Raw genomic sequence first — 14264 nt, 5'->3', positions numbered from 1 at the left:
GCGCTTCTTTTGGGCAGTAGCATGGAAGTCCTTGTCCTTCTTGAGCTCACACAACCAGCCCTTCAGTTTCTTGGATAGAGCCTTAGGAGAGTCCACCATCTTGAGTATGTCAGAGGAAATTTTTTGAAGGATATCAATTTCAGCCTGATCCTCTGCACCAATAAAATCAAACCCAGATTCCTGCCTCTTTCTTTTACTTCTGCTCAATCTTGCATGTTGCTTCCCTTTGGCCTTGGACCTTTTTCAGCGGCTTTGGGTAGAGCCAGAAGAGGTAGAGGAGCTCGATCCAGTCATAGAGGAAGATATGGTGGGACTAGGAGCAGATGGCCTGAGACCTTGTACAGAAGACCTCTCGGTTGGAGAATTGCCTCCCCCAAGAGTAGCAGATTCCGGAAAAGAAGAGATAGGGGGGGGATATGGCCATAGAAATTTTGGGGATTTTTATCTTTGTGGGGCTGTATCGTTTACAACACCTGTTGCAACACTTATAAATTTTGACAACAACTGGCTTAGGCTGAGAAGGTGTAGGAATTTCAGAAGCAATCTAAGAGATGGGAGGGGATGGTATATTAAATGAAGCAGGTGAGGGGGAGGCAAGTGAAGGGTTGCAGAAGGTGCGAAGGTGGTCGTGGGTGTGAAAAAGTAGGTTAGTGAAGGAGAAGGGGTTGGAGTGTAAAGTAGGGTTGGGTGGGGCATTTGTAAAAGCAAAGGGGGTGTTTGGATAAGTTTGTTGGTGAGGCCAAGGGGAAGGAGCAGGATCAGTCGTGGGTTCAGGAGTGGAGAGGGGGTCACATGGTGGAGAATTGGCCGGGCTAGAAATAAAGAGGTCCAAAATCGCAGGGGGGCAGATCAGCCAAGAGAGAAGAAATGGATGGAATAAAGTGTGTATCCACATGGGTGTCCACCTGGGATGGATCTGGCCAGTCCAGTGGACCAGGGTCGGAAGAGCAGGGGAGATTAGAACTAACAGCAGACGGTGCAGGTGTGAAAATGGGTGAATAGGAAGGGAGTGAACAAGCAATGGGAGGCAAGTCAGAAAAAATGTCCGGAACTGGCTCAAGTTTTGGGTGAATACCAGGAGGGGTAGTAGAAAGAGGTGGACAAGAGGAATAAGAAACCGTATTTGATACCGAATGAACCGTATTGGACATCGAATAAGAAACCATTTTTTATACCGAATAAAAATTCAAGCGTAACTGTATTGAGTTGGTATGGTATTAGTATTGAAAATGTAGTTTGTATTTGTTACAATACAGTTTTTGTGTCTACTTTCTATCTTCTGTATCGAATCAAAACTGTACCAAATTCCCGATACTGTATTAACTGACACCATTACTTAAAGATTCATCAGAAATTCATGGTCTGGCCCATCGTTTACGTTGGGCCAATGTAGTTTGTATTTGTTACGATACAGTTTAGTGTCGACTTTCTATCTTTTGTACCAAATTCCTGATACTGTATTGACTGACACCATTACTTAAAGATTCATCAGGAATTCATGGCTTGGCCCATCCTTTACATTGGGCCTGAATTTGAACTAAACTGGGCTCCACTTTGTTCAAAGTAACAAAATCATGGCCTAGATCTCTGCTTTATGTCCTATGCTGCTATTTTGACTACTATTTAGCTTACCTTTACCATGGTCCAAGTCTACTAAATTATAAATACGGTCTACAAACAAAATCTAGACCGTCAAATTATCCTGACATTTCTGAACGAAGTCATCGAACGGCTATAATGCGTTTGATGTTTTGCTCTGAAAGAAAAGGACAGCTTTCTTTCTGTCCTCTAATCCTCTTATCGTCCTCGTCTTCTTCTTCATCCTCTTCTCCTTCTCCTTCTCCTTCCCCCATTAACGACGTCACTCTGCAACTTCCCAGGTATGTTTTTCTCTCTGTTACGTGTTTATCTTTCACCTTTCTAATCCACGGAATTAAAATACCCAAAATTTCTTAGGGTTCCGTGCACTAAATCGTTTTGGGATTTTTATTTTTCCATTCTCCTCTTGTTTTCTCTGTGATTGGGAAGTTATTTTTCCTCACATTCATTCTGGTTTCGAAGGATTCATGCCAGCGTTCGCCAGTTGCGTCACCTTTAAGCTGCGGGCCGTGCATGCATTGGCATTTTGATTGATACCCTTCTCTTTAGACTGAGTGAAGAACTGAGTTATTAGAAGAAAAAAAATGGATTTGGACTTGAGCTGAAAATACATTTTCTGTTCCTTACCATGCTCTTTTCTCTTACTCTCTTAGAATTATCTGCACCGATGAGCTTAAAGAAGTTATTATGGGACCTGTACAGTAAATACTAGTGAAATTCCTATGAACTATATAAAGTTTTCTTTCTAAATTCGTTTGAGCTATATAAGGTTTTCTTCCTTTCTAATTCCTTATTTTCACTATTCATCATGTGCATGTTGTTGGTTGCTGAAATAAATCATTGTTCTATAATACCCATCAATTCATGTTCTGTAAAACAAGCCCATTTGTTGTTGTTCCATGCACCAAGTAAAAAAGAAGTGGTTAGCTGTCTGTGTTGCCTCAGTTTAAACTATCCCCATATCCACCCGTTTCCCTATCTCTTTCATTCACCGGAAAAAATGTGTGTACTGCTTTATTTTGATTGTTACTATTAGAGTATTAGTTATTTGTCGAATTTATTACACTCATTTGTGTGAAGCTTGTTAAGTGGATGAATTGACTTGTTTCGATGATTCCCATCACGCTTTTATTGAAGGAGCTCCAAGTAAATAAAGATGTTGAGAAATGCACTTTCCTTGTTTTGTTAACACCATCAACCTATCCCATAAGGGGAGAAAGAAATTGATAGGAATGCTCTTATGTTTCAATAAAATAATATAAAAATATGTTGTTATTAGCCAATTCGTCTCGCTTTCATTGACGCATGATGTTGCACATTTGGAATTTTTTCCATTCTATAGTTTGATATTTTTGCAGAAAAGATAAAACAACATGGAGGGAGAGGCCATTAATCAAGGTAAAGAACTGGTAGATGCCTATGTGACTTTGGAGGATGAAGGTGAAGAATGCTGTGTTGTTGAGGATGTTGAAGCTCCTATGGTTGTGGACGGTGGAAAGAATGAAGATTCTATGAACCTTGACTTATCTTCATGTCTGCTTGGTGGAATCATTGAACCGACCACAGATATGGAGTTTGCTTCTGAAGAGGATGCTAGGAATTTCTACAATGCATATGCTAAGCAGATGGGCTTTAGCATCCGTGTAAACTCATATTACCGTTCAAAGAAGGATAACTCTATAATTTCTCGAGAATTTTGTTGCTCGAAAGAAGGTTTTCGTCGAGAGAAACGTGCAAGAAAGATTGATTCAAGTGATGATGCCAAAAAGAGAAGGGCCCGACCAATCACTAGGGAAGGTTGTAAGGCACTGATGACAGTAAGAAGACGAGATTCTGGGACATGGTATGTTGCAAAATTGGAAAAGAACCATAATCATGAATTGGTGACTCCAGAGATGCGGCATTTTCTTCGATCACATCGGCAGGATTATGATCCAAAGAGAAGTTTGATTAATATTCTTGGATCCCCTGGGATGGGTACAAGCAGTACTGTGAATGTCTTAACTGAAGAGTGTGACAGTTATGACAAGATTGGATTTGACTCCCAAGACCAGAGTAATTATATTGGGAAAGGACGGCTAAGCGCCTTTGGTATTGATGCCCAAAATCTCTTGGGATTCTTCAAGATAATGCAAACGAATGATCCTGCATTCTTTTATGCTATCCAGGTTGATGAAGAAGATCGACTGAGCAGTGTTTTTTGGGTTGACACGAGATCAAAAATTGCTTACAACTGCTTTTCTGATGTGGTTGCCTTTGATACAACTTACCAAGTGAATCAGTACAAAATGCCATTTGCTCCATTTACTGGAGTTAATCATCATAAGCAGTCAGTATTGTTTGGTTGTGCATTGCTTGCAGATGAGACTGAATCAACAGTTATTTGGCTTTTCAAAACCTGGCTTGAAGCAATGTCTGGTCGCCAACCTGGCTTAATAATAACTGATCATGATTTGAATATAAAGAATGCAGTGGCAAAGGTTTTCCCGAACTCCTGCCATCGATATTGCAAGTGGCATATCCTGGGCAAAATGCCAAAGGAATTGGGGCATGTGTATAGTACACTTCCAAAAGCATTTCAATTGGAGTTTGATAAGTGCATCAACAAGAGTGAGACGATTGAAGAGTTTGAATTAGCTTGGCAGTCTCTTCTTCATAAGTACAACCTGAGGGAGAATGAATGGCTTCAATCCTTATACTTTGATCGTAAAGAGTGGGTTCCAATATACTTACTGGACACATTCTTTGCAGGGATGTCTGCAACCCATCGTGGTGGATCTGTGACATCACTTTTTGATGGGTATGTGAATGCAAGAACTACTTTACAAGATTTTGCAGAGCAGTATGAGAAGGCTTTGGATGACCGGTTTGAGAAAGAAGCAAGGGCAGAGTTTGACACATTTTACACTAAACCAGTCCTGAAGACACCACTGCCTATAGAAAAACAAGCTGCAGAAATTTATACGAGGAAAATGTTCACCTTATTCCAGGATGAAATTTTTGAATCTCTTGTGCTTGCTGTTAAAAAAATTAGGGAGGATGGTGAAATCAGTACTTATGAGGTAGCAAGATTTGATGAAGAACATAGAGTATACTCTGTTGGGTTTATTTTTTCTGAACAAAGAGCTAGTTGCAGCTGCAGGATGTTCGAGTCTGAAGGCATCCTCTGTAGACATGTGCTTGCTGTGTTCAAAGCAACAAATGTCTTTACGTTGCCACCACATTATATCTTGAAACGATGGACAAGAAATTCGAAAGATGATGCCGTATTGGACTTAATAACTCCTGTTGAGATGCAAGCCAATTCTCAGAAGGCAAAAAGCTTTCAATACAATGTTCTATTACAGGAAGCCATTAAATGTGCAGAGGAAGGGGTTGCATCTGACCATAGTTTTAAGGTGGCATTAAGTGCTTTACGAGAGGCTAGGAATAAAATTTTTGAGGCAAAGAAAAATGCAGCTAATGCCCCCAAACTGGAAACCATGGTCAGTGCAGGTTATCAGGATGTGAACCCAGCTTGGAGTCAGGTTGATAATTCAATCTCCATAATCTCTGTTGATCTCCGTAAAACCAATAGGAGAGAATCTCCAATAAATGGTAGCATTTCCCAAGCCGTTCTGGAGCAGTCAATGAGTAGAATTAAGTCATGCACAAAATGTAAGTGTCCTGGACATGATAGTCGTACTTGCTTGTGGTTGAAAGATTCAGGCCCAAGTGCCACTATGGTAAGATTTTTTGTTCCTCAAATTGGACAAAGTAATTATTACCTTCAACTTCCTCTTTGTCATCTACTTATAGGTTTTCTCACTTTTGTAGGGTCAGCAAAATCAACCCTTAGAGTCTATGGCCTGTCCATGTGGGACCCAAGACAATCTTACTCAAAGTTAAAGGTAAACATTTTGTTATCAGGTGTATGTTTTCATGGTTTATAAGAAGTGGAATAACTGTGTTTTGTTCTGATGGTGAAATGTTTTCGTGATGCTTCCTTTTTCATCCTTGTGGCTTGATAAGTGGGTTTGTTGTTCCCAGGGTTCTAGGGTTGGTTTTCATAGGGGTTGTTTTTAAACGGCCAGTGCTTAGATAGGATTCTTATGGCCTGTAATGAGGTCCTTCTATTTCTCGTTTGTTTTATTTTGCTTGCATTTGTTGGTGGATTCAAAACAACATCATACTAGAGTTCAGTATCCTACCTGTTAAGATATGTACCACAATAGGAGGAGTGTCCCTGACTCCGTATCGTGGTTTCCTTTATTACTTTAAGTCTTTGGTTGTAGTAGGTAGTCCTAGTTTCCTATTGTGTTTTGTCTTAGTTAGGAGAGTTTCCTAATGTAACTTTGACCTAGTTTATATATATATATATATATATATATATACACACACACACACACACGCACGGGCTGGGTCAGTGGTAACTCTCTTCCATCATGAACTACTAGGAGACTTACTAACATATTGACTACAACAACCAGAAACATAATAGAAGAAATTTACTAACTACAACTACTAACATAATTCTAACTAATGATTAACTGTTGACTACCCAAGGGACTAGACAAAAATACCCCTGCAGTATATTACAAACACATAACTTAACACTACCCACAACAGAATTGTAGAACCCACAACAGAATTGTAGAGGTGCACAACCAGAAGAACAAGGTCCGTGATATTCTCCAAACCAGTTCGCAGATCAATCCCAAAGTAACAGTGTAACTAGTTTTCCATAAGTCCTTCAACCTCTCAAAGTATGGCTCCAATCCAATGGTTGGATGTGGAGATATTATAGAGTTACGGTTTCAGAATTAGAAACTAAGCAATATCTATGCATCATCACAGCAGTTCAAGTCCAAATTACCACCAATTCCTCATCACAACATCTGGATCATAATATCTAACATCCCCCCTCCCCAATTTAAACTGATGGTCAGATTTTCAAAACCAGCGACTCACTGAAATACTGAATAGAAACTAACACAGAAAATAGCAACCATAAATATCTCACTGTTGGCAGGAGCTGCAGGACTGATGTAGCAGAGCTTCAGGTTGATGGTGGTGCTAGAACAGCCCTTCAAATGCTCAAAACTCTACTCCAATCTGATGGCTAGATCCTGCACTATCAAACCTTCAAAGTAGCAGTCCAAATAAAAAAAAAACTACACAACAGGTAATCGCAGGCCTTGTTAAAAAAAAAAAAAAAATTTTCTCAGACATAAAAGGAACATGTACCTCAGTGAAAGTTCATCTCAGCAGTCCTCAAACAATGATAAATCAGAAGCAACATTTCTTGAGGTAATGGTATGCGTAAGACTGAACTTCGGAACCAGAAAAAAGAAAATTTGGAAGAAGAAGGGATATGACCAAGGCTTCTCGCCAACCGGTAGGGCCTCTCACCACAGTCTGTCATTGCAAACCAGGCTCAAGCCAAGCTTTTCTTTTACTTCATCAAATAGTGGGGTGTAGTATGCAGCCTCTCTTTTTATTAATAACAATAACTAGGGATCCCCCTTGCATAGAGAAGTAACCACCCTACAAAAAAGTACAATCTCAAAATAGAAACTAAGTTTAATAAAAGACCTAACTTCTACAAACATTACAAAATAAAAACAACCCATAAATTAGCAACTAAGAAATAGAAACTACCTAAGTAGTAGGTGATTTTTATAAGAGAGTCCTATCTACCTAAGTAGTAGGTGATCTTTATAAAAGAGTCCTACCTTATTACAATAGATTGCAATCTAACATAAAATATAAACTAATACATAGTAACAACTTGCAATCTAACATAAAATATAAACTAATACATAGTAACAACTTACTCTAACTTATAGTAATTAAAATAGAAACAAATAGGGAAAAAAATCTTCTAATAATCCCCCACGCATGGACTGGAGTCACTGAACTGGTGTAGTGATGGGCCTAAACCTGGCCTACAATTTTGGACCAAAAGGTGTGCCTAAAGGTCTGGCTGGCTGGACCTTTCTTTCTCTACCTCCTTAGTCGATCTACATCATTGATTTTTTCAACCACTATTTAACTAGGTCTTAGTTCTCAATTCTTATTTCCTGAATTATTTTTCTTAAAATGTCCTCTTTTCTCCTGGTGTCTCTGCTTAAATGTTTTCTTAGTTCTCAATTCTTATTTCCTGAGTTATTTTTCTCAAATGTCCTCTTTTGTCCTGGCGTTTCTTCTTAAATATTTTCTTCACATCTCTGGTTGCTACCTCGTTGTTAGTGTGGTTATGTTATTTTCTTTTTTCCTCCTTTCTGTTTCCTTCTTATTTGGATGAAATCCTACCATTATGTGTCCTCCTGTGTTTCCATTTAGAGAGGGAGTAGATTTTAGGTTTTCTGTTTGTGCTCATTTGAGTGATCAAACTGTTGTGGGATCTCTTCTATTTCCTTGATTTTGTCTTTCTTTACATCACATAAATTGAATATGATATTATTTCTGATTAAAGCTTCTCAATAATTATTTCCCAGTTATCCATAATAATGGCATGGATTTTGATTGGATATATTTTAGTTGATATTCTTTCTTGATGTTCATTGAATCTAGTAGAAAGCCAAATTATTTGCTATTGTTGAACCAACAACACTACCTTACGAATTCAAGTTTTGAGGTGATGGAAGTATGAAACCTCGGCTCATTCAGGTGTTGAAGAGTATACTGCTTGGTGTTGCTTACAGGTTGATCTTATGTAAGGGGGTGAGAAACCTCCTCTTTTCAATGTGAAACATGTGAGAAACCTCCTTGATCAAGAGCTAACCAGATCAGAGGACAACACCCTTTCTTCAACTTCCATAGGAAATTGATTGATCAAATGGTTATGTCATCTAATTAGGTTGGGTATTGATATGCAGGCAAGGTTTTAAGTAGCTTAGCGTATCCGCCGATACTAACCGATACATATCTTATTTTTAGGATACCGATATGATACGACACCGATACGATACATAAAAAAAAAGTATTATCAACTGTATAGGGTCAATATGTGACCAGGTATGGTTGATACTTATCAATTCAATTGATACATCTCTTATACAGTATATTACTCAATCAATGACTCAAAACACTTACCAAGAGCTCCTGTAAGGCATTGTAATCAATTTTGTTTTGGCAAAATCAACTTGATTCAATGTTTGTACTGGCAAAAGCGACCCTAGTAGTGTTGATTTTATCATCATTTGGTAATTAAACAACTTATTATCAAAGATCGAAACCAGATTTGCACAAGAACAATTTTCTATCAAAGCTGTGAATTTTTGCTCAAATATTGATTTTTAGTGTCATTTTTGCAATGGATCACTTGGTTAGTGAAAAACAACCTAAATGATTGCATCAAACTGTTTTTTTTTTTTGGCAATTAGGTGTTATCTAAACCCTATATCTTCCCCTAACTGAAAATTACTTTTTTCAATTGAATGCACTTGTCTCTTACTTTTTTCTTCTCTTTATACATGATATATTGTATATACATGATACATTGCACATATTACTTGTTTATAGTGTTTTATGCTTCAAAACTGTATTTTGCATGTATGCTAAACATTTTCATGTGTATCTTTTGTGTATCTTGAGTCTCTTTGATACGATATGTCTCTTAAAATCACCTAAATCACCTTTCCGATACAATACCCGATACCAATACTTCAAACCTTGTATGCAGGTCCATCTGGATGAAAGTGAGCAAAACATCCAATTGATCATATTTTTCTTCGATCTTCTAATGCAGTTGTGTCTACCCTGACTTCTTGCAGATTTGATTTGGTTACCCACAAATGGTAAACACTATATGAAGTAAGAAGGCTATGTCATTCCACCCTATGTTCTGTATAATGTAGGCATTGCATGGTTTGCATCCTCTTTGAGCCTGATTATTGTCCTTTGGCTCCTTTGTTGATTGTGGGTTGTAATTTTCATTTTAGGGAGATTGTAGATATGGGCTCCAAGTGTCATCTCTTGTACACATGATAACTATGAAGGGGGCCAGAAAAAAACACCATTCATCAAGCTACTTAGTTGTATGTATAGGATGGTTATGATATTCAACCAGGTCAATTATTCATGTGAAATCTAGCCAGTGGAACCCATTAAATTGTGAATCCTGCACTCTTGATGTATATTAATTTATTATGGTCTGTAGTGGAGGTCTGTAAGTTCTGGAGTGCTGATCATCTACTTCAAAAATTTTTTTGGTCAGCTACTATCTATTTGCAGACCTCCTTGTAGTCCCAACTTGTGTGCTGTTTGTGATTTTCATTCATTGATTTCAGAAAGCAGCAGGATACACTTTCCGCCAGACATAATTTTTTATCTCCGGTCATGTACTTCGCCCGGTAGGTGGCTAGGGTAAGAAAGGTAAAAACTTTCTTATTATATGCTATTCTGAAATCCACCATGAATCTATTATAGGGGGAAACTGCAGTATTCATTTTGGGTAAAGGAAAACTGCAGTATTCATGGACTCACCATTTAATGATTCATACTAGAATTTGAAGTAAAAAAGTACATTATTTGATTGAAATCACTGGGTCTGTAAGCTTAGCTTTGAGTTATTTACCATCCCACACTTTCTCTATCTATTTACAAGATTGATAGGCCATAAGGTCATCATGTCTTTTTTAGGATTGATTTTAGACACTATGGGATGAAATGGTGGGTTCTCAAAATATAGCTTTGAGAACATACGGCCTTCTTGAGAAGACCTAGAGTTTGCTCAATAGCAGTTTATAAGTAAAATACACTTTAATCTTTGATTTGAAACGTAATTCAGTATGACTATGAACAGTGCTCTTCGACACCATGGTTGTTTGAGCAGGAAAGAGGAGTGTTATCGCAGCAACCAATGATGATTGACAGTTGCAGTTGGTAAATGGAGGAAGAAGCTTCTGTATTATTGTGTAATTGTGTTCTTTGTGGAACTTTTGGTAGGTGTCTGAGTCACTAGTCAATTAGTTGTTTCTTAGACAATTTGCTAAATATATCATCATTGGAAAACCTCATTGCAGTAGTCTTTCCAATTTTTGGAACTTAAAAGACATTACTTTTCCCTTCATTTTCACTAATAATTCTACATTTGATTTTTCAGAAATGTACAATTTTCCAATGGGAAACACCAGAGAATATTGATAGTGGATACTGGATTTAAGTTTATTGCCTCTTGAAGGGAAATGCTGAAACCACCCTCAGACCTAAACCATGTCTCAATCATGCTGCACTCAGGAGTCAGGACCAGTGTAACTCTAGAAAACTCCTAGTATCACCTAAGAACTGCCATGATACTGGCCTGGATACAGGCTGATCAAAGTGGTTATCACTGTCAGATGGGGATGGATTTTTGCCAGTTGTAAGACCAAACTCATTAATATTGCTCGGCATGGTACTACAGGTGTGTAATTAATTAATTTAGATTTTTGGGAATAATTTGGAAGGAAAATAACTCTGGTTGAATTCATAATCGTCGTCACCAGCATCTCCTCCTACAACCACCCCTCCCTCTCCTGCTCACACTCCCCTCCCCCACTCCTCCCTCACCCTCGCCCTCGCCCTCGTCCTCGCCCTTGCCCTTGCCCCCACCCTTACAACGTGGCGACCCAGCCCCAACCCAAACCACCCACCTTATCCCTTGCCCCACCCCAATGCTTTCTTCCCCGCCCTCCCCGGCAGCCCGGCCCCACCCTACCCTCCTTTTTCTCAATGAAACAGGAAAGCAATCTGATCAAATACTTCCAAACAATAGCTTCATCTTTATCCTTTTCCTTTTCTACACTGATAGTGCAACTGAAACATACCCTCAAAACAACTCCAAGTAATCTAATTCCCACCAGATGGATCTCAAAAGTGTTGAAATCCAAATAAATGCTCAATTTGCTGACACCCAACCTCATTTTTGCCTTGGATAACTCCCAGTAGCACTGACCATGGTGTTATCGACTGTGCCAAATCTCTAGCCTTTGACATTGATGCAGACGCCAGATTTGGTGTATTGAAGTTTGTAGCGGAAGAAGCAGACTCGGAAGCTCTGCCTCCATCACTTTTCTCCTAGCCTAATTTCAATAATCCATCAAAGACACGGTTCTGAGTATCGGTATCGTATTGCCCATATCGGGTGATACATATCGGTTTTACTAGTCACCGATATCAATATTGTTCCAATACCGTATTGGTACCTTGGTACGGACAAGGGGTAAAATGGTCAAAAAATTCATTTTTTAAAGAAGCCCAAAAAAAAGCAAATGGAATGAATCGGGTGATACATATCGGTTTTGCTAATCATCGATATTGATACTGTGCAATATCGTACTGGTACCATAGTACGGATAAGGGGTAAAATGATCAAAAAATTCATTTTTTAAAGAATTTCAGGAGTAATTTTGTCCGATACTACCGATCCAAGCCTCGTATCGATTGTGCGTGTTATCGATACCCGTGCCGATACCGTGCATTAAAACCATGATCAAAAAAGGTATTCCCACACTAGATGCGTAAAGGGTCCAACCAATGGATCCTTCGAAGAAATGAAACTTAGAAAGGGAAGAAAAGCATCAGCATTTCAAGGAGAATATCCCACCCCCACACCCCAACCCCCAACCCCCAACCGTCTTATCCTTGTCAACATGTCATCACTGTCATAATCAGATAATATCATGTGATTAATTAGGCTCTGTTTGGTACCCTCTTATCCTTGTCAACATGTCATCACTGTCATAATCAGATAATATCATGTGATTAATTAGGCTCTGTTTGGTATGCATTTTTGGAATGCATTTTACATAGATTTTGCATTTTTTGGCTAAAAAACATAAGGGAAAATTATACTACCACCCCCTGAGGTTTATACTAAATACAGATTGACCCCCTATATTTTGAAAATATATACCTAATACCTTTGAATTTAGGGTACTTATTACTATCAGCCGGTCAGCCCCCATCCCTTGGAGCATTTCCGTTAGTTGGTGATGTATTGGCCATTGATGCCTTAAAATGACAAATATACCCTTAATGGGGAGTGAGCTTACCATTTTGCCCTTAGGAAAGCCCAAACTTCACACCCCCTTCCCTTCCCTTCCCTTCCCTTTTCTTCCCCTGCTACTCGAACTTACCTGCGGCAGAGAGGCCGCAGCAGGAAGGCACAAGGGTCGCATTTGGGCGCAGCGGCAATAGGAGGCAGTGACCAGGGGGTTGCGTTTGAGTGCAACAGCGGCAGCGCGACAGGGAGTCGTTGCGGTGAGGTAAAACGACTGGTTTCCAGATTTAGCTATGTGTTACTTACATTTAAAGTACATGGACAATGGACACCGGTAGAGAAGAAGACTAAGTTCATTTCACAAGCAAAGTAACCAAAGATTCAAAATTATTTACAGATGACTAAAGAAGACATTCTTTTTTCCCCCACTTCTCTTTTAACAATTCTTCCTACTCAAACCTGTTGGGAAACTCAGAAAAAAAAAAAAAAAGGAAAAATGAAACTATGCCACGAATCACAAGTAATTGTTCAGATCAAGCTCTTTGGCAAGAACAAATCCTTCTCCTAAGAACAGGAATGGCAGATTTTTGTTGAAAGCAGAAACTTTGACACCAGAGGAAAAAAAAAACCCAGGCGGAATCTGCAAACAAGCAATCTATATTAAGGTTAAAACCCATCAGTGCCATGACGAAACTGTAAGAAGGGGAACATCGTTCCAAGCAAGCGAAAGAAACCCAGGTGGGTATTCCATTAAAGCGCACATAGAACTTTAATTCTTTCGGTCTTGGAGTGACGATTGACATTTCATTTTGGCTTGCGGATGCAAATTTGCACATGGAACTGTAATTCTTTCAGTCTCCGATTGGGCGAATTCGACTGCTGGGAACTTCTCCACTCAAGCCCTAACAAACCATGGAAGAGGCCTGGAGCTGCTGGGTTGGCCAGAATGGCGGCTATGAAAGTAACGACGGCAGCGAAGGAGGAGAAGAAGCCAGAGAATAGGGTTTGAATTGAATAGGTTTATGATCTATAATCTTAGGAGAGGGCAAAGTTGATATTTCCCATTGAGTATTATTTAACAGGATATTAAAAGAAGGCAAAGTTGGCATTTTACATTGTATTATTTAATACCGTCCACTCAGGGGGTGCGGCTATATATTTTTCAAACACAGGAAGTCACTATGTATTTAGTATAAACCTCAAGGGGTGGCAGTGTAATTTTCCCTAAAAATAACTATTTTTATCATTTGAAAAAGCAAAATCGACCTAGAACACATACCAAACGCTGCCCTAATATTCAAAAGCCAAACTGATCCAATATCCACCATTAGATTCAAGAATGATTGTACCATATGATACTATCATCCCCACATCTAATGGCTTGGATTCTCTACGGTCCCTTCACACCCAGCCCTGCCATGAGGCAAATAACTTAGGCCTAATTTGGTATGATTTATATTTCAAATTTAGGGGGTGATTTCTATTTTTGAAATTGTTTGGTTTGATTTTTGCACCTTATTTCAGTGAAATAGAAATCAAGTTGAATAGAAATTCTGAAATAGCTGAGGAGCTGTTTCAGAATTTTTATTTCATTTGATTTAGCATTCTTACTCTTGAATAAGCACATGGTTAATTTCATGGGCAAAGTAGTAATTTCATGCTAAAAATAAAACACCACCCTTCTTCTCCTAATGGTCGC

The 14264-nt window shown here is 38.9% G+C and overlaps 1 protein-coding gene across 4 annotated transcripts; it reads left to right on the top strand.

Moving 5' to 3' along the window:
* Nucleotides 1–2890: 2890 nt before the first annotated feature.
* LOC122638328 (protein FAR1-RELATED SEQUENCE 5-like) lies at nt 2891–10609 on the top strand. Of its 4 annotated transcripts, none has more exons than XR_006329402.1 (4): nt 2891–5324; nt 5416–5489; nt 9266–9948; nt 10388–10609. XR_006329402.1 is itself a non-coding variant. In XM_043831237.1 (2 exons), the coding sequence occupies exons 1-2, from the start codon at nt 2973–2975 to the stop codon at nt 5485–5487; spliced, it is 2424 nt and encodes an 807-aa protein (XP_043687172.1). In that variant the 5' UTR covers nt 2892–2972; the 3' UTR covers nt 5488–5638. The 4 variants fall into 4 exon arrangements, 1 of the variants encoding a protein (XP_043687172.1); XR_006329403.1 differs by having other exon boundaries at nt 9357–9948; nt 10388–10608; XR_006329404.1 differs by having other exon boundaries at nt 9873–9948; nt 10388–10603.
* The last annotated feature ends 3655 nt before the right edge of the window (nt 10610–14264 follow it).

This window comes from Telopea speciosissima, chromosome 8 (assembly GCF_018873765.1).
Source record: "Telopea speciosissima isolate NSW1024214 ecotype Mountain lineage chromosome 8, Tspe_v1, whole genome shotgun sequence".
NCBI classification, from domain to species: domain Eukaryota; kingdom Viridiplantae; phylum Streptophyta; class Magnoliopsida; order Proteales; family Proteaceae; genus Telopea; species Telopea speciosissima.
Note: the sequence above shows the minus strand (reverse complement) of the source record. Positions and strands in the feature narration are given on the sequence as shown.

What these genes read in the sequence shown, in the direction of transcription:
- LOC122638328 (XM_043831237.1), top strand. Translation starts at nt 2,973, where the DNA reads ATGGAGGGAGAGGCCATTAATCAAGGTAAAGAACTGGTAGATGCCTAT. An exon ending in CAGGCCCAAGTGCCACTATG is followed by an intron (nt 5,325 to 5,415) that starts GTAAGATTTTTT and finishes TCACTTTTGTAG; the next exon opens with GGTCAGCAAAATCAACCCTT.